This window comes from Zonotrichia leucophrys, chromosome 2, assembly GCF_028769735.1.
Source record: "Zonotrichia leucophrys gambelii isolate GWCS_2022_RI chromosome 2, RI_Zleu_2.0, whole genome shotgun sequence".
NCBI lineage: Eukaryota > Metazoa > Chordata > Aves > Passeriformes > Passerellidae > Zonotrichia > Zonotrichia leucophrys.
Genome location: NC_088171.1, coordinates 131,250,481 through 131,276,209, shown reverse-complemented (window position 1 = coordinate 131,276,209; position 25,729 = coordinate 131,250,481). Strand labels below are relative to the sequence as shown.

Sequence of the window (25,729 nt, the reverse complement as noted above, 5' to 3'; positions counted from 1 at the left end):
GAGAGCTTTAATTCAAGTGTTTGCAGATTAAGACCCATGTTTATATTTTAAGATCTTATCTACAGAAGAAATTGCACTCATTTACCTAAGTGTTTTATAAACACACCTTTATTTAAATGAGTGCAATGTTACTTCTGCAGGCGGCCACCATCTGAGGAGCAGGGGCCCTGCCACAGTTCCCAGGAGCATGAAGGCAGCAGGAAAGGCTCTCAGACAGCTGGAAAACATCAGTGAACTACACAAGCAAGAACTGCCATGCTCTCAAATAGTCAGAAGGATGCGGCCACTGTGCAGCCAGCAGGAAAGGCTCCTCATGCTTCACCCATTTTCCATGTGCCCTTGCACCAATATCACACATTCCCTGTAAAAGTACAATCATAGAATCATCACAGCATCACAGAATAGTTTGGGTTGGAAGAGATCTCAAAAACTGTCTCATTCCAATCTCCTGCCATGGGTAAGGACACCTTCCAGTAGATCACGTTGCCCAGCGCCCCATCCCACCTGGCACTGAATATTTCCAAGGATGGGGCATCCGCAACTTCTTTGGGAAGCAGCTTCGTCCAACGCCTCACCACCCCCACAGCCCCTCGCACGGAAGTTCTAAGTCCCCTGCAAGGCCCGCTGGTGACGGATGATGTTTTTCAGGCCCCCGGGCCTGGGCGGCAGCGGCCGGGCCGGGCCCGCCTGGCCTCGGGGCGGGCTGCGAGGCGCCAGGGCCGGGGACAGCGGCGGCTCCTGGGCGGCGGCCGGGCCCTCCCAGCCCGCGGCGGCTCCGCCTTCCCCGTCCGCAGCCGCCCGGGTCTCAGGGCTGTGCCGGAGCCGCCGCCCGATCTGCACGGGGAAGGTGCGTGTTTGCTCTGCCCGCTGCCTCATCCTCCTCCTTTTCCTCCTCCCCCTCGCCGCCGCACTAGGCGTTCCCCCGGGTTGCCGGCGCTCTCCGCCGGGCTGCAGCGCTTTTTCGGGAGGCTTCTGCTCCGGAGAAGGAGCACCTCGCCGCCATTCCCGGGCCCAGCCCCGGCTCCTTGTCCTGCGGTGGAACCGTGCAGCGTGGGCTGCCTTTCCCCACCCCGCAATGGGGTCTTCGCCCGCTGGGCCGCAGCCCCGGTGCTGCCGGCCCTGCCCGGGCTCGGCGGGCCGGCGCCCCCAGCCTGGTAGCGGGGCTCGGCCCCGCCTCGCTGTGTCTGCTGCTCGCCGTTTGCTGCAGGGGTGACTGACCCCAGCATGTCGTACTTCAGGAGCGTGGATCCATTGGTGACACAGCAGAAAAAGATCTGGAGGTGCTTGTCGACAGCTGGCTGAACGTGAGCCAGCAGTGAGCCCAGCGGGCCAAGGAAGCCAATGGCATTCTGGCCTGTATCAGCGAGTGTGGCCAGCAGGAGCAGGGCAGGGATTGTCCCCCGGGACTCTGGTTAGGGGCACATCAAGCACTGCATCCACTTCTGGGCCCCTCAGTACAGGAAAGACATTGAGGGGCTGGAGAATGTCCGGAGAAGGGGCGGGAGCACAAGTCCCATGAGGAGCAGCTGAGGGAGCTGGGGGTGTCCAGCCTGGAGAAAAGAAGGCTCATGGGGACCTTATCATTCTCTACAACTACCTGAAAGGAGATTGTGGCCACATGGGGGTCAGTCCTGTTTCCCATGTAACAAGCGACAGGACAAGTGAACGTAGCCTAAACTGTGTCAGGGGAGTTTTAAGTTGGACATTGGGAGGAATGTCACAGAAAGAGTGATTAAACATTGGAATGGACTGCTCAGGAACAGGTGGAATCGCCATCCCCAGAGGTGTTTAAGGAAAGACTGGATGTGGCACTTTGTGCCAGGGTCTAGTTGATGTGATGTTAGGTCAGAGATTGTACTCAAAGATCTCAGATCTTTTCCAGCCTAATTGATTTTGTGATTCTATGAAACAAAATCCTTGCTCACCCACTTGTTCCTCTTAATTTAAAAACAAATATGTACTCAAAGTTGGCAGTCACACAGTGCTTGGGGGGTGCATTGTCAGTGTTAGGTAAAGCGTGATGCTCTGCCATGATCCTGAAGTGAGCAAAGTTGACAGCAGTCGCTGACCAAAAGCTAAAAAATATATAAATATTGTGAAAATAATATATAAAAATATTTTAAAACATATCAAGAAACATGAAAAAGATACAAGTTCTGTGGGCTGAATTAGATTTTACTAAGGAAGCATTATATGCAAAGGAACCTTTTGAATGTAGTGTGCCAAGTTGTACATGTGCTCAAAACTACAAAAGAACAAATTCAAGATACAAGCATAAGAATTCAATTTGTGTATTAATTACTTGTTTTTTCCTCCAAACTGCAATATTTTGAGGACTTGACTTTATCAAGTGCTGCATGAGCACCAAAAGTGCCTGCTTAGACAGTGCCATGCACAAAGGCACCTAAAATCCTAATGTCTTGTTATTGAGCCCTAATTTCAAAATTTTGCCTGTTGTTTTCGCTCTGTTCAAAATTAGATTAGTTTTTACTAATTTTTTGTTTTACTAGTTTTTACTAATTGTTTGTGGAGATAGTTCTCTAGAACTGTTGTAGGAGTGTTGTAATCTATTGATTAAAGGAGAGCATGCGAGTGTTTCTTCTTACAAAGCAATATTTGGCTTGGCTGTAGAGCAGACTTCCTGTGTGGAAATGGAATAACTGCTTGTATCTTCATCTATCTGTATCTCTCTATTTTAGCCTGTGAAAATTTTCAAGATTTAAGTTAGGGTGACAAAAGCTGGCCTTGATTTTGTTCTGGTTAATTTTTTGCAGGGATGAAAGCTTTTATTAGAAGTCTTTCTCATGCTTACCTGTCAGTTCTGAAAATCACCTTCCAGTCTCGTCTGCTGCTCCTTCTGTTGGATTATTGATTTTAATAAAATCTCAGACCCTTATTTCCTCAAAGAAGCTCCACAAAGCCTGCCATGTGCATGAGAGTTCTTACATCCCTTTTTTCCTTGTACATTTTGTCTAATTCCCTTAGACATATCCTCCCTAGGTTGAATAGCATCTATCCTTGCAATCAGTTTTACTTTACTCCAACTTCTGTCTTTCAGATGAAGGCTGTGCAGATAAACTTGGATCAAAGCCACCACAGCTTTAGAGATTCATACAAAGCCTTTGTCTTACCTGATCTTGTTTCTTGGTGTTTAAAATACATATAATTCTTTTGAACAGCAAAACAATAAGATACTGAATCAGATAAGAACAGATTGCAAATCTGGGCTGGGGAAGAACAACCTGTCATTGACCCCTGTTGGGAGACATCTGTTAGCAAAAGCTCATATAAATCTGTATTTGTTTTATAACATGATTTTGCAAATGCCTGCATGTCTTTAATGCTGATTTGAGAAAGGAAGCAACTTGTAATATCTTGATATAATTGCAAAAACTCATAATGAACATGGGATTCTTTTATCTATTCCTGTTATATTGTATAAAACTTTCTTGTTTTAAGGTTGAAAACTTTGCCTTGTCATTTCTTCCTTTCTTCCCGATTGTGGGAGGATGAAGATGAAGGGTGGCAGTACATCTAAGAGGTAGCAGCTGCAGGGGTGAAATATTTTGCCTAAAGAAGCACTTTGTGGGTAGAAATGTACAAAACGATTACAGTCTTGAAGCTCTACAGTTCTTTCTGTTCTGTCTCGACAGGAAATATTATCTGTCAAAAACTGCATTGCAGTAATCTTTCACTTTTTTGTTACCAAATGTCTGCAGTAATCTCAAAGTAGTGAAATAAATGTAAATTCTTTCTTCAGCTGACCCCAAGTCACTTACATTTTCACTGTGATGGCAGTAGTGAAGTTTTAGCTCAGATTTGTAATCTCTTAAATGCCAGTTATTCAATTAAGTCAGTATTTTTGCCAGAATCTTTGAAGAATGCTTTGCTCTTTTTTGTTTCAGTTTTACAGTACAAGAGAAATCTGTATGTGAGCTTGAGAAAAATGTTAACCTTGTTAGCCTGTAAAGAATATTAGCCTTTTTTAAAAAATGGTAATCTGGGTACCTTGGTCTTACAAGAGACTTGATTTCTGATATTGAGATAGAGAGAATGGACTGATGGTGGGAGGTTTGCTTTTAATCTGTCTGTCTACCTACCTACCTATTTTTTTATTTAATGGAGAATATTCAGACACCTGGCTCATTTGGATTCTTTCATTTTTTTCTGTACTGGTATTAATAATAGTAATATTTTATCAGACTCTTTAGGTCTAACTAAGATAGGCCTCTTCTATTAATTTTCTACACAGTGGATGAGAGAAAAATGTAGAAATCCCTTTGGTGCTGTTGCTGCCAAGAGAGACTTGATGGAAGTGTCTAATGAATAGACATGTAGATTAAAATACATCTCTAAGAATTTATGTATTTTGGCAAAGTGTTTTATTGTACTACACACTGCAATCAGAGGTATGGCAAAAGACTTGTGATCTTACAACCTGACTTTAAGAGAATACTAATGCTGTTTTAAAAAAGAAAATGTATCAGTCAAATTTATCTCAGTTCTCTGAGATAAATTTTAAATCAATGATCATTATGTTAGAGTAAGAGGAGGTTAATCTCAGGTCACCTATCAGACATTCCTTGCATCATAGGAGTTATAAACAACTAAGATTATTTTAAACTTGCCTGAGTGACCATCTTGCATTCAGTACAACAGTGAGAGTTTCTGCAGGCTCAGGATTTGCCCAAACCTGGTTTCTGACCCCACAGACTTATCATCTTGTCCAACTGAGACTTGTTGTCACCCTTTTAAAGCCTGTTTTAGGACTGATATTAGAGCACAGTTCTGGGTTTAAATCTGTTGTTCTCTATGTGTTTGGGCTTACTTCTTTCTTTCTTTTTCTCAAGTTGCTGGTTAAGGTGACTGATCTTTTACTTCAATGTAGTGAAATTACATTTTCTGTTTGAATGCACTGTATGAAAGGGAATGAGACCACTCTTCTGTCCTCCTTGAATTTTTCTAGCTTTCATCTGCCACATGTACATTGATGCACCGTGCCTTTAATTTTTTGTGAGTTTTCTTTTTTTTCCCAGAATTTACCTATGAATTTACTTAAAGCGAGTCCAAAGGAATTTTATGTTTCAAGTAGCCCCAAGAAAAGGTGCTTATATAATATTATGCATGTGTCAATAGTAATTTGAGAAAGAAATCTTCTTTCTGGAGGTCTGATATAATCTGAGCCCGTAGTCTCCATTGGGAAAGCATCCACCATTTTATCTGTGACATTTGCCGACCAGAACTTAAATTTGATTTGTCTTAAATGGTTTCCCCTTCTACTCTGCACACGTTTTGAGATTAGTGTTTCTGATTCTGTTGGTTTATACTGTTTTGAATCACAAGGCTGATCTAGTTCTCTTTCTGGTCATGTTCTCCTGTACAAAACACAGGTCCTCTTTAGTGGCAGACTATGAAACACTTCTTGGAGTTTCAGTTTAATGAAACTGAAGTTTATTGTTTTGGAAGCAGAAAGAATTGGAAGCTACTAATTTCTTTGAGATTGACCATATGATCAATCTTTAAGAATGATTCTGTATATTACTGCAGTGGGCTATTAATATTTTCTCCTATGACAACTAGGTAAAGCAGACAAGTGCAATACTAATCTCAGGTAATCTGTTCAGTGCTGTTGAAAAATACACAGAGCAGACAATATCTGCCTCAGCAATGCATTGAGAGATACTCAAGAAGGAAAACAAAGTCAACTTGGTTTTAATTGTTCACTTTGGTTGTCTTGAAATAGCTGTTGAGTTAGGAATCTCTAGAGGGTTTTCAGTTGAAAAAAGTCTCAGGAATAGGCTTGGAAAATTCTGTGTAGGCTCTGGGTTACTGTCCTTGTGCATTTTACCTGCAGCTGCTGCAGAGTTTTCCACCCCAGGCACCCAGGTGGCCGTGAAAGAGCAGAGCTGTCTGCTCCTCAGAGCACAGGGACTTCTGCAGTGCAGCCTTCCCTTGAGTGGTACATCTTTATTTTCTCTTTGGCAGTAACCTCCCAGTACTAATGCTCATTTAATTTCTACAAACAAAGCAAAATTGCTATTTATGGATTGGTTCTCAGCTGCTGATCAGAGGAACAAGGTTCTGGTGTAAGTGAATGTCACTTTGAAGGGCAGAACGATTGTAGCTGGGACCTAGATGTACTTGAAAATCCAAATCCAAATCTGTGTCCCACTCAGTCCAGGCTGGTAAGATACACATACACTGATTTTAATATACACTGCTCCAGCAGGTAGAGTCTCTGATTTATGCTTCATTTTGGATTTAGGTCTTACAGCTAAAGAGAAGTGTTGCAGAAGGAGTGGTAGTGAGCAGGAATGTCTCTGTGGCTTCAGAGAGTAAGTGAATGAGGGCAGATGGTGCTTGTCTCCAGCAACCAATGCCATCCAAGTCAGCAAATATATTTTGCTTTGCAGTGTTCTCTGGTGTACCCTACAGTTGTTAGAGGACCTGGCATAGCCAAATGCAATGTATCCAATACAGATGGATTGTACTGGGCTCTTTGGTAGTTGTACAGCAACTGTTCAAGCAAATCTGGCAATGAAAGAGGCTTATAAGAAATACGGAGAGAGACTTTTTAACAGGGCATCTTGTGATAGAAAAAGGGGTAATTGTTTTAAAGTAAAAGAGAGTAGACTAGAAATAAAGGAGACATTTTTTATACTGATGGTGGTGAAACTCTAGCACAGGTTGTCCAGAGAGGTGGTAGATGCCCCCATTCCTGGGGACAGTCAAGGTCGGGTTGGGCTGGGCTCTGAGCAGCCTGATCTAGTTGAAGCTGACCCTGACCTTGAACATGTCTTCCAACCCAAACTGTTCTATCACTCTGTAGTGACTTTCCTGAAAATCCAGAACAAGAGCAGTTGAGCAGTTGAAGACAGGAATGGGAGCATAGCAAAGTTCCTTTGAAGAATCTTAAATAAAAATAACTGTTGGGAGCTTATCAGTATGTGAACTGTAAATTAAAAAAAAAACCAGATGCATACTGGATAAATAAAAATTAGTTAATGTTACTTACCAAAATGATCAAAATGAAACATGCTGTCTTACATCGCCTGTCCCTACAGACAAGTGACATAGGAAAGATGAAAGTCAGCTATTTTCCCTGGAAAACATTTTCAGCTGTGATGTAATAACAACTGGGCTGTTTGCTGCAAGCATCACTGCAACTGTGGGTAACTGTGTAAACTCAGCTGCTTTTCTGATAGCAAAATGCCACTGCTTTTAAAAAGGCCTTAATCTAGGAATTAAATAGGATGGTAAACTTGAGAAATGTAGGCGTCTTGCTGACTATGCTTGCTCTTCAGGGGTTTATATTTAAGTACTTTGTGCTCAACAGATATGACTTGTCAGTAAACATGGGTTAAGGTGTGTATGGTTATTGTTGCCATCAGATGTGTTTCAGGGAATAACTGGGAAGTTGTCATAGAGGAGTAGAACCAAAACATAAGTGTAGTCACATGTGGTGAAATCATCATCCTGAAAGGATTAGCACTTTATGAAGAAGTCAAAGGTGCTTTTCAATGAAGGAGCATTAGTAACTTCATGTGAACTCTATTTTCACCAATTGCCTCTGCTTGCAATTTGATGTATATGCTGTGTATTTTCGATAAAATCAAAACCAAGTGTACATGATCCTCCAGTACCGGCTCCATTTTAACTTGGAATTGCTTTTAATTAATCAAGAAACTGACATTTGCAACATCTGGATTTACTGAAGGATGCAGAGGCTTCATTTTTAACTCACACTAGTAACAGTCAGAGTCCCAAATGTTTGGTAGTTTTTTTTTTCTTGCTGTGGACAAAGCCCTCTGAATTTTATGTAGTTATGACTGAGCAATTGTGTGGGTTTGAAAACCAATATTTATAGCTAAATCAGACTGCTCTAAGTGCTTTGTTTCTTCAAGCTTTTGTCTCCTCAATGGTTTGGTCTTGTGACTAGAAAGAGTTTAAGGCCACATTCCCAAAGCTTGTGCTTGCAGAAGGCTATTTTGGAGGAAGAACCAAAGCCAGAGATATCTTAATTCCCTGAGCTCTCTGCTAGTTTTGGTAGAACTGTATATAAATATCAATTTAAAGAGTGTTAAAGTAGTTTCACTTTTTGTTGTGTACCAGGCATAACTTGTCCAGCAAAGCCAGGAGGAGTTTGTGGCTGTCCCCTGGAATAGCAGAAGGATGGGAGGAGCAGTGGGGGTATGGAAGTGAAGCTGTGGGCTCTCTGGACTCTGTTTGGCTGAAATCCCTGTGTGCTTCCTGAGCTCAGGTGCAGTCACTTACCTGAGCCTCGTGTGTTCTTGTCAGTGCTGATGGGTTGGTTTTCTCAGAGGCAGGTACTTTGGAGTTTGGCAGCTGGCACCTCTGTGTTTACTTTGCCTTATGCAATCTGAATTGTGCAGAAGTATTTAAAATCTAGGAAAAACCTTCTGTCTGTTTTGTTTTCTCCCATAATTTCTTGACATAATCTAATCTCTGAGTATTATTGTCCAGGTGCAGTATCAGAATCAAATGTAAAGTCAGGGAGATGTCTTAACATTTGTAGAGAGGGATGATCACATTCTGTCACTGTCATCTCTATATAATTAGTGTGTTTACTCTGTGGTATATTTTGGAGGAGGTGGTTGCTTGGGATTTTTGTTGGTGGTTTGTTGTTTGTTTTTCTTTTTTCACTTTGATTGCCAGTTGACATTTTGTAATGTGACCATTTGCTTCAGTGCAGCAAGCTTTTGGTCGTCTGCTCTTGGTGGTGTCAGAAGAAAGGGGCTGAGTGGTTATGCTAATGTCTTTCCTGTGGCAGCTGAAGCACTTGGAGGTGTCACTTCTAGGTCCCTCCTCTTCCAGTTGTTGGTTCTTTTTGTCTGTAGTTGTAAGGCATGTTTCTGTCACCATGTCTGTGCAGTGTGTAGCACAGGGGACCCTGATAACAGGGCTGTGTTAAACATTGCTCAAAATAAAAAATGTTAAAAAATTAAAAATAAATTAATAGTGATATATGTCTGTTGTCCTAGCTGGCTTTTTTATCCTGCAATAGCAAAATGGTTTGACAATTTCTGTCTTTTAAATGGTAGTAAAAAGTAATTAGAAGTTAAATACAGAATCAGATCTGCCTTATGCATGGTAAGTGTAGTGCTTCATGATCAAAAGTGTGCTGCACTGGAGAGTAGCTTTGATGAAAAAGTGGTGCTGGAGCTTTCTTCCACATCAGAAAGAGGTCTGGTTATGCTAATTTATTTCTCAAAATTGGCCAAACCCCAGATTTCTCTCAAACTCTTTAAGTAAAGTGTATTTATCTTGCCAGCAGTCTGTTACAATCAAGCTTTTTAAGATTTTTTTCTCTTTCTTTTTTTTTCTCACATTTCATTGCATTCTGCAGTTGGATGATGGCCCCAGTTGTACATTGCCACTGAACTGTAGCCACTTGTTTCTAATGCTGATATGTTGGAATACAGTGTGATATTTGAGTACCAGTATTATGCTCTAGTGAACATGATGAAATCACAAATGACATACTTCATAATATATCTCATAGAAATGAATATCTTTTCCCACCCCTCATATAAGTAAAGAAATATGTGCATCATAAAGATAATTTTTCTGTCAATTGTAATGAGAAATTCTTGATCCTTCACTTTTTTGTATAGTTGCATTTACAAATTTTTGTTGTTTTGGAAAAGGAAGGTTCAGTGGGTGTATCCTACAATAAAGGAGGGGAAAGACTAAAATAAAAGTTCTTAACAAATGTAGCAATATGTAGACCCGACTTCTCAGCTTCACAAAACCACTTTATTGCTTTTTACTGTAGCAGTATGAGGAACTTACCTTTTCTTGTGACTGTAGAGAAAAACTGTATGAAAAAATATGACAAATTAAATATTCAGCAGTTGCAGTTATTTTAATCTGGAAGTTTTGTTTATTAATATTCTCGGATATCTTATATTCAGCATTGCTGAATGATTATTGACTTAATTTGAAATTATTGTGCTACTTATAGTTTTACACTGGGACTGCAGATGTATGGAGTAAAGTAGCTAAAATGGTTGGATACTTTTGAAAATGTTGGTATTGCCCTTTTTTGGTCTTTTTCTGTAAGGTGTTTAATGTGCATAACTTTTCTCTGAACCTGCTGACTTAAAATGAAGGATTTTGTTCCACATGCAAAGCAAAAAGTGCTTTGTAGATGTGTGGTTGTAGAGACATATTATTCTTGTCATATATGAAAATGCAAAGAATTTAACTTCAAAGTTTCTAATTCTGAGGTGGTATATAATATATGTGTAGCTGCAAACATCTGGTGCAATTTTTATTAAAATTCAGTAGAAAAGTTGGTCTGTTGCCCTCCTGTTACACATTACGTAATTAGTAACAAAGGTTGCTTAATTTGGTGATTCATTTTGGCAAATGTCCTGACCCTTAGTCGTGTAATCTGTAGTTGTCTTTAAAACTGAGATTTAATTGTTGGAAGGAGAAACTCAAAGTATTTAGATTTTCTGGCCAAAATCTAGAGCACACACGTGTTCTTTAGGACTGAACAGCCTTCTGCTGGAACGCTGCTTGGAGGCACATCAGGAGGTACCTGCAAGTGCCAGATGCACGGCAGTGGGATTCCTTTTGGCTTTCACAGGAGTGGCAGACCAGCCTTTGTCAGCAACAGCCCTGTACTGACTGTCACTAACAGAACTTGGTTTGCTCCTGTACAATGTCTGTCCATCAATTTAGTGGCTCTTGCTATCCAGAGGTGTGGATTGATCATTTGCTGATGGCTCATACCTTCTGTCATAGGCTCCCTCCTGGTAGGGAGATAGGTTTCATCATTTGGCCGGATGCAGTCTGATAGTTTTTCAATAAAAACTCAGAAGAAAAATATTTAACATCTGATTTATAGGAATGATTTAACTTAATACAGGATGGAAGATGTCTTGTTGAACATGTCTTCAAAAAGAAACTTAGTTTAGAATTTTGGGTGGAAGAAGTTTAAGCATAAGTATTGAAGAGGTTGTGAGAGAAGATTTCTCTGGTTATGTTGCTTCCTTAAAAAGGGAGCCCTTCTCACCTGTAGGAAAGGCTGACACAAAAATATGCAATTCTGAAGAGTTTGTGTCTCAGTAGTTTAGGAATTTTGTGAAATGGTACAAGATACCTTTCTTGCTTTTTACGCTAGGGCAATAATGGATTTGAATGAAGTTGCGCATTAAAATACCAGATAATTGTAGCCCTATTCTTGTATGTGTTGATTTATTATTCCAAAATCATTCCCTCCCGCTCCACTCAGTTGTCTCTCAACATTATCAGTTTGCTTTAGCTGTACATTTTGGCATTTAATGTAATATGAACAACACTGTATTTTGGTTTTATTGTTTCCTAACTGCCTCCCATTCATTAAGTATTTCTCTTCAATTCTCATTTAAAGATCCCACTGAATTCCTGTCTTTTGCCTCTGAAAAGATAATGTACTCCCTTGTAAGAACTATATTTTCCATGCTTATTAAGAAGAAGAATATCAGCTGTTGTGTGGCTGAGGCATTGTTCAGTGCTTGTGGGGTTGTTTTTGTTATGCTTAACTTAATTTTTGTCTGGAGCACACCTCTTAGAGAAGTAGCTGGCTGATCATTTCTGTGGTTTTGCTGATACAGAATTTGGATAAAGTATGCTGGATACAGTATCCAGCACATGGGTTATGGTGTGATTCTTCAGGATTATTGCCATCCATTTCAGCAGCAGCTATGGAATAAGAATATATCAAGGCAGCCTGTTACTATTCTGAGGCTTGGAGGTGAGGAAAGAGGGAGGAGTGGCTCCTTTTGCTGCTTCCTTTCTGTGTTAAGCTGTAGTACTTCCCCCATGCTGACTATAAATAGGGTATGAACTTCTGCCAAATGGGGAACTGTGGCTGCCGTGTCTCTTGGAATGTTTGGATTTTCTCAGTCTTAATCTTTATGGAGTTCTTAAAACTTTTCACTTCCTATTATGTCTACATAAGTCAGTATCACTACTAGAGCCTGTATGGTCATAGGTCATGGATGTATCTTCAACTGTAGAAAATCAAAATAGTTCTGAAGTTGGTAAAAGTAAGAGCTCAGGTGTTTCCTGTGGTGTTTTAGACTTTGTGGTCCAAGTAATAACATTATCCAAAATCTTATATCCTTGTTGTGTTCTACTCTTCTTTACCTTAGCTTTATGATTCAAAAGGCTAATTTTAAGGGCTTTGTAATGTAAATTATATTTACAACTGTGTGTGTCCCCCAGCCTGATTAAATTAAATGTTCCCAGATGAGGAATTATGACAATTCTGAAAAATCAGTCTTTGAGGAATGTCTGCTATTCTGCTTCACTCTTCAAGATCATAAAGCTTGTATTTTTTCCCATCTCCCATCCACCCCTCCTTCTTATCTTTAAAAGTGATGGAAGAACTCTATGACTTTATTTTTAGGCAGAAATCTCCGCCTCGTTTTGCAAGTTCACCTAGCCTCCCAGCCATCCTGCTCCACAGCTGTCACAACAAACTTTTTTTCCAGTGCTATTAAATGTATCAGACATCTCTCTGCAGCATGTTAGTTTGTTACCCTGGGGCTTTTCAGTCTATTCTCATGTCATCAAAACCACTGTGTGATTTCAAGATTTCCTCCAATGCCTGAAGGAAAATCAAATGGTGGTGAGGAAACTGATAGATACTCTGCAGATCTCTAGCGATTAAGTGGTTAATAGCCTCAATTTATTGTTTTCATTCCTCATTTCCCATAACCATGACTTCTGTGAACTCTCTGTACCCTTTTGTCTGTATTTTCTGGGATTTTGGGAAAACTTTGCCACACTGGAGAAGAAGCAGTGCTCTAGCTTTGTTTATCCTATTTTTATGCCCTCTGCTCCACTTTCTGTTATCTGATTGCTGTACACAGTAATCAATCAGATAGTAATCAATCTCTCATCTGAGAGAGTCTTTTTTCCTCTTCCTTTTATTCTTTTCCATCTGTAACATTTAAGTAATTCATATTGTAATGTTTTTAATGGTGGAAATGCCAGTTAGCCTGATTAAAGTTTGGATGTGCCCTTCTTCTACATAAGGGCACCATTGAAAGATGAAAATCCCAATGAGCTTGCACTTTAGCATCAAAGACAGCAGTTAGGTACAGACAAGTTGGCCACACAATAAGTGGAAGTATCCTTAAAGTAACTACTAATAAATATATCTTCTGACACCCTCTGCACTACCTGCATTGTATTGTTTTGTACATTTCATTCTTTCATACTCATTTGAGCTGGAAAAGACTTATTTTCTGCCTTCAGTTTATCTTTTTCTTCTACATACTTAGAACCTTTCTCCCTTGATTTTTTAAGACCCTTTCAGCTTGTGTCTCTGCTCTCCTTTCATATTCCAAATTACACATCTGGTTTGAAAGATATCTTTTGAGCTCTAGTCCAGAGTGCCTTTTTAAGCACGGTCAGCTGAAGCAGGTTGTCCAGGCCCTAGACAATCATGACATTCCATGCCTAGACAGGTTTGCAATATGTCCCTGTATGGACACTTCTACACCATCTCTTTGGCCAACTCTTGCAGTGTTTGACTACCGTCACTTAAAAAAAAAATAAAAAAAAATTAAAAGGTGCCTTCGGTGTAATTTAATATATTTCAGTTTGTTTCCATTGACTCTTGTTCTGTTGGTGGGCACCACTGGAAAGAGCCTGGCTCTGTCTTCTTTGTTCCCTCCCATCAGGTGTTTCTATCTGCTGATTAATCCCTCCCTCTCCTTCTGGAGAAGAAAATAATATTTTCTTCTCAAGACTGAACAGTTAAAGCTTTCTCAACCTCTCCTAATAGGGATACTGGATACTCCAGTCCCTTAAACATCTTTGTGGCCCTTTGTTTCACTCTCCAGCATGTCCACCTCTCTCTCATCATTTCACATACTGGGAAGCCCAGGAATGAAGAAATAATCCAGATCTGGCTTCTCTAATGCTGACTAGAGGGAAAGATCACATCCCTCTGCCTGCTGGCAACACTCCTGATGTGCAGCCCATCAGGCTCTGGTCTTTGCCAACATGAGGTTTTGGACTCATCCTCTGCCAACTCCTTTCCAGCTGGGTATCCCCAGCCTGTCTTAGTGCATGGGGGTTAGTCTTCCCCAGATACAGGACTTGTTGAATTTGTAAGGTTCCTGCCTGCCTCTTCACACAACCATCTACACAGCCACTCCTCCCAACTTCCCATCATTGGAAGCCACACTCTGTCAAAGCATCTAGATTATTAATGGAGATTTATAAGAGTTCTGGACCAGGTATGGACTTTTAGGGATCACCACTAGCTACCATCTGCCAGCTGGATGTCACTCAGAATCCTCTGAGCTTGGCTGTTCAGTTGATTTTCAATCCACCTCACTGCTCATCCAGCCTATACTTCATCACCTTCCCTGAGACTTTTATGGAGACTGTCAACTGCCTTACTAATGTAAAAGGGAAACAAATCCACTGCTCTGTCCTCATCTACCAAGCCAGCAATTTTGTCCTAGATGAGCATCACGTTCATGATGCAATTTCCCCTTTGTAAATCCATGCTAGCTATTCTGAGTCACCTTCTTGACCTTCATGTGTGTGAAAGTAATTTTCAGGATTTTTCTCCTGTCCGCTTGCCAGAGCTTGATGTGAGGCTGACTGGTCTGTAGTTCTTATTGTAGCTCATTTTATTTCTTGCCCTTCTCAAAGATAGGAGTGAGGTAACAAGAGTGGCCTCATAATGAAACCAGCTCTCAATGTTTGTGGGTGCAACCCATGAGGCCCCATGGATTTATATATGTACAATTACAACATATGTACATATATGTACAACAAGTGCTACTTGGTCTTCCACACTCCAGACTTTCCCTTCTAAATGTTCTGCTAGTATTTTGCAGGGAAAAATATCTCTTCCTGTGAACTATATTCAGAGCATTTCCTTCTTTCTGTATGGATCCAGGTACTGCTATGGCTGGATGCTCTCTTTCTGCTTCATGGACAATAAAACACATTGAACAATTTTGATTGCCCTGTTATTTTTTATTAATTCAACTTGCACTGTGAGGTTCATTTGCTGAGTCTTAACTAGTTAGATGTGGAAAAATAAGTAATCTCCTTTGCTAGATGATTCACTGGGGTGATAAAGTTGCAGAGACTGGGAAAACAGATGTGTAATTCTTTCCCTGGACTAGCAGTGGAGTGATTCTCTATTGCAGTCTGAGTATGATGTTATTTTACCCAGCAGGGAAATATTTCAGATAGCTGCTTTTGAACAGATTATGCTGGAGTATTCAAGGAAAGCACAATAAATTACATTCCTTTTTTTTTGTTCTTGACCAGGGTTTGAATTAGTTGTGTTCCTCTTACAATGCAATGGAGGCAGTGAAATGCTGTGCAACACAGAAGTGTTGCATCCACAAAAGTTATGGGAACATATCTGTTCTCAGTGTTGAGTGGGAAATTCCTGGAAGAAGTATATCTCTTAAATGCAGGTCCTCTGGGGCAGTCTTTGGAGTGTGGATGCTGCTGGTTTTGAATGAGGCTAGGAAGAATAAAGAAAACATGTCTTATTTAAGGGAAATGTGATAACTGCAGTCGCATCTGTCCATTTAAAAAAAAATGCATGAAGTTGGTAGCTGGGGGCTCTTTGAGGTGGCCAGTGCTATTTAGATAATCCCTCTGTGCCTTCTGCGTAACAGCTAAGTGTGTCTGCCTTTTCTGGTAGATTTTGCAAACTCTTAAACAAACAGACCCCCAGACATTAGGTTTTTGAAACTCAGTCTGCAGAATTGTGTTACTCCAGTCAGCACTTATCCAATTTTTATGCTGGCTTCTTTGTGCATGATGAACTTCACAAAAATCAGGGAACAAGCATGGTCATCCTGAGAAAATGACTGATGTCTCTAGAGGAGGATGTCTAAGAGCATGTAATTAACTGGCTAAGGGAAAGTACATGAAGAAAGTGCAGAGCATAGCAATAAAAATACACCAATACTCTCTGTGTAGTATAACCACAAATAAACAGTAACTCAGACTATAAAAGGCATTTTGCAGTTCTCAGGCAGTGTCCTGACATAACCCAAGTCTTCTGCTCCTGGTTGTGTAAGATCTTTGCCTTGTCTGTGCAGAGAAATCTCTGTGATAGATTTATCGTTCAGAGATAAAATCAATGACGATTTTTTGTCATTTGGCAAAAAATGATGCTTCACTGTGAATAACTTATTACTTCCTTGATCTCAAACTTAGGGGACATTTGGATAGTTAAGGAGAATACCTTAGTATTCCTCTATTGCTAAAGCTATTGTTTAAATTGCTGTTTATGAAAAGACCCATAAAGGTCTATGAAAAGCTGACAGTTTGTGTTGGTTGTCATATGATCTAGGCTTGGTGACTCCAAAATGATTGCATGAGTGGTTTTTTTTTGTGGGCATTGGGGTGTTTTAGTTTATTTGTTTCTGAATTTTGGTGGTTTATGGATCCTGGAAATGTGGTTAGTATTCTGACTCTTTCTGTGTTTTATTTCTGCATTGCACAGACAGTGTTTCACATGACATCTTATGGGTGCATGCCTGGTGGCTGTTTCAGATGGTGTCTTATGGGTGCATGCCTGATCGATTATCCCTCCTTTTTGGGAGCTGATCAGAAGCTCTCATAAATGTTTGGGTTGCTCCTTCCCACAGACAGCACAGGGAGACAGGGCATGGGGGTTTTGGTCAGTTCATCACTGAGATTTTCTTCTGCTGCTTGGGGAGAGGAGTCCATCCCCTGTGAGGCTGTGGAGTCCCTCCCACAGGAGACAGCTCTCCATGAACTTCTCCAGTGTGGGTGCACTCCCATGAGCAGCAGCCAAACCCCACCTGCTGCACCGTGAGTCCCTCCCACAGGCACACAGCCCTCCCAAAACTGCTGTGGTGTGTGGGCTCTTTCCATGGGGTGCTGTCCTCCATGAACAGGCTGCTCCAGCCTGGGGCAGGGGCCTGCTCTCTCCACCAGATCACCCACTGGATCACAGCCTCCTCCAGGGATCCACCAGCTCCAGCATGGGCACCTCCCCACTGGCTGTGGGTGGATCTTTGCATCCCTCATGGATCCCTACAGGCTGTGGGTGGATCTCTGCATCCCCCATGGATCCCCATGGGCTGTGGGTGGATCTCTGCATCCCCCATGGATCCTTATGGGCTGTGGGTGGATCTCTGCATCCCCCATGGATCCCCATGGGCTGTGGGTGGATCTCTGCATCCCTCATGGATCCCCACGGGCTGTGGGTGGATCTCTGCATCCCTCATGGATCCCCATGGACTGTGGGTGGATCTCTGCATCCCTCATGGATCCCCACAGGCTGTGGGTGGATCTCTGCATCCCCCATGGATCCCCACAGGCTGTGGGTGGATCTCTGCATCCCTCATTCCTTCTCTGATTAGGAGCAAAAAACCTGTGATTTTGTTTGGATTTTCTTCTCAAGTATGTCATCACAGAGGTGTTACCAACCTCTCTCATTGGCCCAGTTTTGGCCAGCAGCATGTCCATCTTCAGAGCCATCAACCATTGGCTCTGCCAGACATGGTGGGAAGCTTCCGGCAGTTAGAAGAAGTTAGGTAAGAACAGTTAAGTAGATGAAAAGTGAAGTGTTATAATAATAATAATAATGATGATAACAATAAAAAAATAAAAAAGCCCAAGAAAAACAAGTGATGCACAGTCCAATTGCTTACCACCTGCTGACCAATGCCCAGCCTTTCCCTGAGAAGTGATCAGGCCCTTCCAGTCAACTCCCCCAGTTTGTGTACTCAGCTTGGTATGGAATATCCCTTTGGTCAGTGTAGGTCAGTTGTCCTGGCTGTGCTCCCTCCCAGCTTCTTGTGCAGCTCCTCATTCACAGAGCATGAGACACTGGAAAGTCCTTGATTTAGGGTAAGCACTGCTTAGCAACAACCAAAACATCAGTGTGTTATCAATGTTATTCTAATGCTGAATTCAAACCAGAGCACTGTATCACTTACTAAGCAGAAAATTATCTCTATCCTAGCCAAAACCAGGTCACTGGAGGCACTGGAGCTAAAGTTTAAATCTTTTTAGTACAATAGAAAGTACTTTTCTGATTATGAAGATGGAGATCTGGAAGAACTTTTATTCATGAATGGTATAAGAAAAGTTTTTGTCTGGATGTTTTGTGTAAAGGCATTTGATTTGACACTTCTGAAAAGTCCTGCTCCTAAAAGAAAGGAGATGCAAAACTCCTCCTGCATGGGAGCAGCCCTGGGTTTTGATGCTTTGAAGAATGTGTTTATTTAAAGAGATGCAGCATTCCAAGAATATTTCCAAAGACCACAAAGTTTGTGTCCAGTGGTCTAAATATCTTTTTCATTTGCTTTCAATAACTCTGTTTTCAAGTTGAGTTTACTTTTCTGCTAGTTCTGATCAAAGCATTTTCATGATAAACTAATTTCTTTTCATTTCATTTCTGTCTGCCAATCCAAATAACTAAAAGTATTGCTGATAGGCATATGGTTGTTTTAACTTTCTTTTTTTTATTTTTTTTTCCTCTCCAACAGGCCATCTGTGGAAAAGAAGAAAGAGGAAAAAATGAAGCACTTATTCTTAATATTTCTCATGAATTTATTACACCAGTATGCTGGGAAATCTTTGAGAAGAGATGGAAGTTCCCTGAAGTCATTTGAAGACATTAAAAATGAGATAGCTGGCTATACTGATATTGCTAAGGCTATTATTGATCTTGCTGTTCATGGAAAGGCTCAGAATAGATCCTATGAAAGATTAGCAGTTTTTGCTGACACCATAGGACCTAGACTCAGTGGTTCAAAAAACTTAGAGGCAGCCATCAAATATATGTTCAGTGCCCTGCAGAAAGATGGGCTGGAAAATGTGCATCTAGAGCCTGTGAAAGTGCCACACTGGGAAAGAGGAGAAGAGTTTGCAGTGATGCTGGAACCAAGGAATCATAGCATTGCTATTTTGGGACTTGGGAACAGTATTGCAACTCCTCCAGAAGGTAACACTTCCTTTTGGAATTACATGTGACTTGCTTTTTAAGAGAAACTGTATTGTACCCCTGATTACTTCTCTCAGTGGTCAAACTGTGCTTATCTTCTTGCTATAATAGTTCTGCAAAACAAGATGCTATTTTCCTAGGACTTTTCTATATGACATGGTTGTGGCTGGTGCAGTTTATGTTAATAGAGTCTGGTTGAACAGAGCTGTAAAATTAGAGTTGATTCCTGAACTTTCCATTAAGTTTATACCTTTTTTTTTTTTTCTTTTTAACACTGCTGAACATCATTTGCAAAGATTCTGGTCCTCCATTGTGGTTGGTAGGAAGAAAGTTCTCCATGGGGTGTCAAGTTGACACATGATTTCTCCTCCTCTTCATGTGCCCTATTTTGCCAGGCTCAGCCCTTCACTCCTGTGAAAAGCAAGGCAGCAGGAAAAGGAGGTGAGCTTGGAGAGTTCAAGCCCCTCACTAAACATAGCAGTTGGTATCTGTGTGCCCTTCCCTTCCCTTCCCTTCCCTTCCCTTCCCTTCCCTTCCCTTCCCTTCCCTTCCCCTTCCCTTCCTTCCCCTTCCCTTCCCTTCCCCTTCCCTTCCCTTCCCTTCCTTCCCTTCCCTTCCCTCCCTTCCCCTTCCCCTTCCTTCCCTTCCCTTCCCTTTCCCTTCCCCTTCCCTTCCCTTCCCTTCCCTTTCCCTTCCCTTCCCTTCCCTTCCCTTCCCTTCCCTTCCCTTCCCTTCCCTTCCCTTCCCTTCCCTTCCCTTCCCTTCCCTTCCCTTCCCTTCCCTTCCCTTCCCTTCCCTTCCCCCGTCTCATGCTCAGCTTGGAACTCACTGTTCACACTGTTTACATGCTCACTTTGTCACTTTCCTGTCACTGAACTGTGTGTTGCCTTTTAGATGATCATGTGTGATATGTCACTCAGGAGCAAGAATAACCATTAGCTGCACTTAACAAGATTCTGATCTTTTAAACCCCAAAATATTAGATTGCCTACAAACAAAATGATTTATAAGATTCTGTATTTGTACTTATTGATGTGAGGCTTGGAGGATTGTTATTTAAAGACCAGATGAGAACCTTCTTCTGTGACTGCTCTCCATAAAAAACAATATACTTATTCCTAGACCACTTCAAAAGCATTTGTATTCCTTTATGAGAAAATAAATTTAGTTTAGGAAACAAAAGGTAACATGATACTCATAATGTTTTTTATGAATTGTAAAGTTTCTTGATAGCAAGCTTTCTGTTTGAAATGAAACAACATATAAAACTGTTGGGTTTAGAAAAAATATATAGCTCGTCAAAATGCAACAAATAAAACTGGGTAGTTTAAGATATGCTTGGAATAAATTATACTTGGTTTGCAAAACTGCTGCTGTGAATTTTATCTAAGACAGTTCTGTTATATTGAGGTAAACACATGCCTAAAATGCAAAGCAATTAGAACCATTACTATCTGTTTGTCCGATGAAATGTGCAAGGTTTAGTGCTTTGAAAGGAGAAAATTTAGAGCAAATTTTAAGCCTACAACTTATTTTGTATTCTTTCCAGTCTTATTCCAAGCTTCCTAAAAAGTAAGCTAAAATTAAAAGGTCTTTTTTGGTGTTTAGGAACTGTTGCTGAACCTGAAAAGAGAGCCTGCAATTTAATTTTGGCAAATATCTTCACATCCTGAGAAGTCTGTTTTTCACTTCTCTTTCTTACTTGTGTAGTTACTTGCACTTGCCTGGTTTTACTCCTAGGTTTGCTTTTTTTTTTTTAGTGATATACTGAATTTACATGTTAAAAATACTCAGGCTAATTATGTCCTTCTGTTTCATCTGTAAAGATCCAGTATCATGAAAGATATGATTGTATTATCCAGTGCTGGTTCAAAACCCCCACATCATTCTTTCTCACAATTTCACTTTCCTCTGAGATCTGCCATGTTTCTGAAGAGGTATGTGTGTTGGTACTAGAAGACTTTATGGCAATGAGATCTCTCACAAAAGACTGGGGCATTTCTCACACTTCATGGAATAATTTTGATTAAATTACTTACCTTCTGACTCTCCTACCATTTGTGCCTATTCTGATTTCTGCTGGTCTCATCTCACTGTATGCAAACTGTGACAGGTTTTTGTGCTTGGGAAGGTTGTGTGGGGTAGCTGGTCCCTGGTGAGCACTTGGCTCTTGTTCTCATCACTGGACCATCCTCCTGGCTGATGGAAATGTCTCATAAGAGCTGCTCATCACCAGCCTCTGCAGGCAAGGGAATCAAAGGCATGCTTTGGGAAAAGTGCTTGTCCTAAAACTCTCACTCATACCAAGCATGGAACAAAAAATGTGTTTATTATTATTAAATTAAATTAAACTGCATTATCACTTCTGAGGATTGTCGCGGTGCCTTATTCTTAATAAAAAGGAATAGAAGGCTGCCTTAAATGGCATCAGAAATAGTTGAACAATTTCCCTAATTGAGGGATTATCAGCAGTTCTGATACATCTTGTTCTAGGCATGAAGTTGCGGGGCTATGACTCTTCTTGTAATCTAAATAATGCAACTCAATATGAGATGCCTGATGCCAGTTATGCTGTTGTTACAGTACTGTTGTTACATGGGATCAAACTAGGGAGATCTACTGCTGCTGTGCTGAGCTTTGGCAGAGGGATGTTTTAAAGGCTGAAGGCTGTCCTTCAGATGTTGGCTCTATGATGATTCTTTGCCTCTAAAGTGGAATGTGCAGATGATTGCTGAAGTTGTTTGCTGTTAGCTTGATAGTTACTACTTGTTTTAAGTCAGTGTTCCTGTCAGGATATGTTCCAGACCCCTCAGTTTCCAAACCACTGTCTCAGTACAGCCCAAACAGATCCCTTCCTTGACACTACTGATGCCTGTGAGACAGAATTGGACTTCTTGTCTTTTAAGGTCTCTGAATGGGGTTAAAATTAGAGGGGCTAACTCCCCCATCCCAGCAGGAGGTACAGGAGACCATTTCTTGCTTTTTCATCTTTTCAGTTATGTCCTGTATTCCTCTCTTCCCATGATTTGGCCCCAGGCTTGTGGCCCAAGAAGCTAAGAAAATAGGAGACATTGGCAGAAGCTTAAAACTTGGTGCTGGACTTGGTGTCCTTTGGTTCTCTCAGAGCCCCTCCTGAAGCTCAGCACCCCAAGAAGGTGCTCAGGAGGGCTCTTCATTACCACAGCAGTAGCCTAAGGGCAGTTAGAAACCTGGTGTCCTTGGGGTTGCTTTATGATGCTGTATCCCCAGTTGTGTGTTCTGTTTGTGCTGGATATTGAGTTCTGCACCTTTAAGACTGGTTCTGAGAGTGAAGAAGGGGGAAAAGAAGAGCACAGTTTGTTTTCAGAAACTGCACTCACTCCTCTGCATTCCTGCTCCTGGACTGTTGTCTGCAGCGTGGACAGACAATGTGAGAGCTCTTCTTTGCTTTTTAGTTAGGTTTTTTTTTTAGCTAGCTGAGGCAGAGAAGTTCCCTGACTGTGTTTTTTCTTTTTCTTGAAACTGTTGAAACCTGCTCTGGACTGAAAACCCAGAAAAACACTGGGAGCTCACACCTGTGGCCCATCAGGGGTTGGGACACAGCATTCCCCAGTGCAGGAGGGACTGATAAGAGACTGAGCAAGCTGAGTCAAGTCCCATGACAAGGACTTTTCTCAATTTGCCATCTCTTCAGAACAGTGAGTGGTTTTATTGTTTAATATTATTAATTTTTAATGCTTGTAAATACTTTGCTTGTTAAATAAACAGTATCTTCCACTTTTCTCCAAGGAAATATTTTCCTGAACCAGTTGGGGGAGGAGCCACTTGAATTTGCTTTCTAGAGAGACTCCATTCAGAGGTTTCCCCCCAAATTTGCCCTAAACCAGGACACCTGGCTTTGGATGTTGGAAATGCAGGGTTTAATTTCCCTTCTGTCCATGGAAATTCAAACCAGTGTTTTCTAAGAGGAACCCAATGGCTAGAGCACATGCTGAGGTTGCTTACTTTCCATTTCAGCATACACCATGGAAGTGTAGAAAAAATCTGCAATGCTTCAGGGCAGGAACAGGAAGCCCTAAATAGTAGCAGTATTTTTAGCTATGAAGTCCAAGCCAGTCTATTGACTCCAGGATACCAGGACTGTCTCTTCCTGCAGGTCTTCTAACTCATGCCTATGGCATTGAAACCCTACTGGGATGTGCACAGAGCTTTTCTCATTTATTCGATTTTATGAGATTTGCCCACTTTGGCTCAGATACAGAACAGTTGGATGATGTGCAGGAGGCTTTTCAGTACCTTGTGATCTTGTGGATAAAATCCTACTTTCTTCTTCATGACTGGGAAATATGCCAGGATGTCAAGTTCCCAGATTCCATCTGATTTACACAGCAAAAAAGGAGAGTACAGAAAAGGTTAGATTTTTCTATTGAAGAGGAAAAACCTCCAACATTCTCCGTCTCCATGTGTGTTCCAAGATTTGAAGGTGTTGGGTCAAAGAGAAAGTTTTCACTTCCTTTGATCTCTTTACAAGGAGGGAGTCACTTCACTGCCCGCTTTAGTGACAGGGAGAGCAGAAACATAAAAGAGAGTGACCTGGATTTCCAGAAATCAGCAGGGGCTGAAAATAGTCATCACCTTGAAGAAATGGATTCCTAGGTAGCAAACAGGATTGAATGATAGAAAGTGCTTGGTTTTGGGAACTGGAAAACTGGAAGTTTACCATAGTCATAGTCAATTGTCTCATTTTCAGTGTTTCAACATTGGCAAAACATAGATATATATATAGAGAGAGACTGTGTTGATTTCTGGTGGTACTGATTATATCCCCCAAATATAATTGTTGCTTTGAGAATCCCATAATTGAAGGAAAGTGGTAGTTTAGCAGATGTTTGACCATAAAGTATCAAAGAGTTCATTTTTTTGCATGTGTTTTAAAATGCACTTTTTTTACCCTGATGGGTGACCATGCCCTTTAATTTTAAAGAAATACTGACAAGCAGAACCAACTTCAGAGCAGCCTGCCCTGAAATGTCTCCTCAAAAAAAAGGAACAGTCTCTGTGTTTTTATATACTGTTGGTTGCAGCAAAACTGAAATAATAAAACTATGAAAATGATCCATTGGCAGACTTTTTTCCTATTTTTTGTGTTCAAGGGATTTTTTTTTTTTGTTTAACTGTCAACATTTGCTCCAGCTGTGCTCTTATAGGTGATAGGAGCTTTGCAATTACATAATATGAAAGCAATTCCAGCCTGTTCTGTATAAAATGGGGATAATGCATGTTGTCTTGAAGTTGTTGGTGTGGGCTGTTGCTGTCGGTCCACCATTTTATTATATCAGGAATGCTGCTGAAAGAGGTGGTCCAGCTCCTGTCCTCATTGATGCATTTTGTCCCCAGTGTTGACCATCCTCTTCTTTATCTCAGTGGTTAAGTGGATTAGGGAATTCAGCTAGATAAACAAAAGGCCAATAAAAAAAGATATTTTTAATGTGTATCAGAGGATTTACCCTTAGGTTGCCAGCATTTTGGATGACCACTGATCTCCTGGAAGAGATGCTTCTGAAGGGACTTGGGTACCCCTTAGATGAGGGGTTCAGTGCTGAGAACAGGGGTTGGAGAGAGTCACAGACATGAGAGCACAGTGCACAGCAAAGCCCTCCTGTCTTCACTGGATTCCTCTTCTTTCATGTGTGAGGAGCTATTGATGGACATCTTGAGACCATGAGCCTCAGTATTGCATGCCTGAATTGTTTATTATTACTTAGAGTAGCACTGCTTGTACTGTGGTAATTATGCTTCTGTTTTTCATGGAATGTAGAAGGTGACATTTGTAAAGGACATCAGACACTGTGGTGTTCAGTGGCCCAGCATCTGGGCTAGAAGTTAGTGCAGTAGCATTTCAAAGATTTAGAGGGTAGAAGTATCTGCATGGCTTTGAGATGGACATGCTGTCTGGGGAGAACATGGGTTCCAGTTGCTACTTTAACCAATGTTCAGGTGAACTGTGTGGATTGCCAATGGTAAACAAGTGAATTTTCTGGTCTTGTCTTTTTGCAGTGTCACTGAATTGAAGGTGGTTACCTCAAGGGTGTTAAGGCCAGACTGAAGCTATTGAGGGCAGGATTTGATTATGATTTTCTACATGTGTGGGGTATGCAGACGCAGCTGGATGGCCACATTACCTTCATCCCAAGGGATAGCCAGCAGTGACTGGCACCTTTGGCTCACTGAGGAGAAAATTGTTGTCCTCAGCTCTTCCTGCCTTGAGCACCTGTGTCCTCAGGAACTGGTTTTTGTGAATCTTAGTTTTGGGTGTCTGATTCTCCCTACACATGGCATAGCAAGCCTGTGCTCTGTCCAGGGCTGCTCCTGGGAGCACCTAACCTGTTGCCCCACTCTTTTGGCATCCAAGGCTTTGTGCTGGGGATGGGGACAAACCCATTTCCTCCTAGGATTTGTGCTGTGCAGTAAGCTACATGTCATTGAAACCAAACTGTTCTAAAGAGATCCAGTACTTGCTGGAAATTTTAAGTCATATTTGTAAAAAACCCTAACTATTATATGGTGTATATTTTTCTCTGTGTTCTTAAGGAATGGTACCATATGTTTAGTCTCTGTGCAAAACATCAGAGCTGAATAGCCTCATATCCTTTTTCATAACTGTCTTGTGTAATTTTATTTTCATGAAGTGTTTCTCTTGGCTGTTCCACAGAGTAGGAAGGTCACATTTTCTAGAAGTATTGTTCATATTTTACAGAATTC

General features: G+C 41.2%; 1 protein-coding gene across 2 annotated transcripts in view; it reads left to right on the top strand.

Moving 5' to 3' along the window:
- Positions 1-715: 715 nt before the first annotated feature.
- CPQ (carboxypeptidase Q) overlaps positions 716-25,729 on the top strand; it is a 147,174-nt gene continuing 122,160 nt past the window's right edge. Inside the window, exons 1-2 of one of the 2 annotated variants that reach the window (XM_064706455.1) lie at positions 716-847; positions 18,531-18,988. In XM_064706455.1, coding sequence (XP_064562525.1) covers positions 18,562-18,988 — 427 coding nt within the window. In that variant the 5' untranslated portion in view covers positions 716-847; positions 18,531-18,561. Of the gene's footprint in view, positions 848-17,959; positions 18,119-18,530; positions 18,989-25,729 lie in introns of those variants that run through there. The other variant, XM_064706454.1, reaches the window with a different exon arrangement.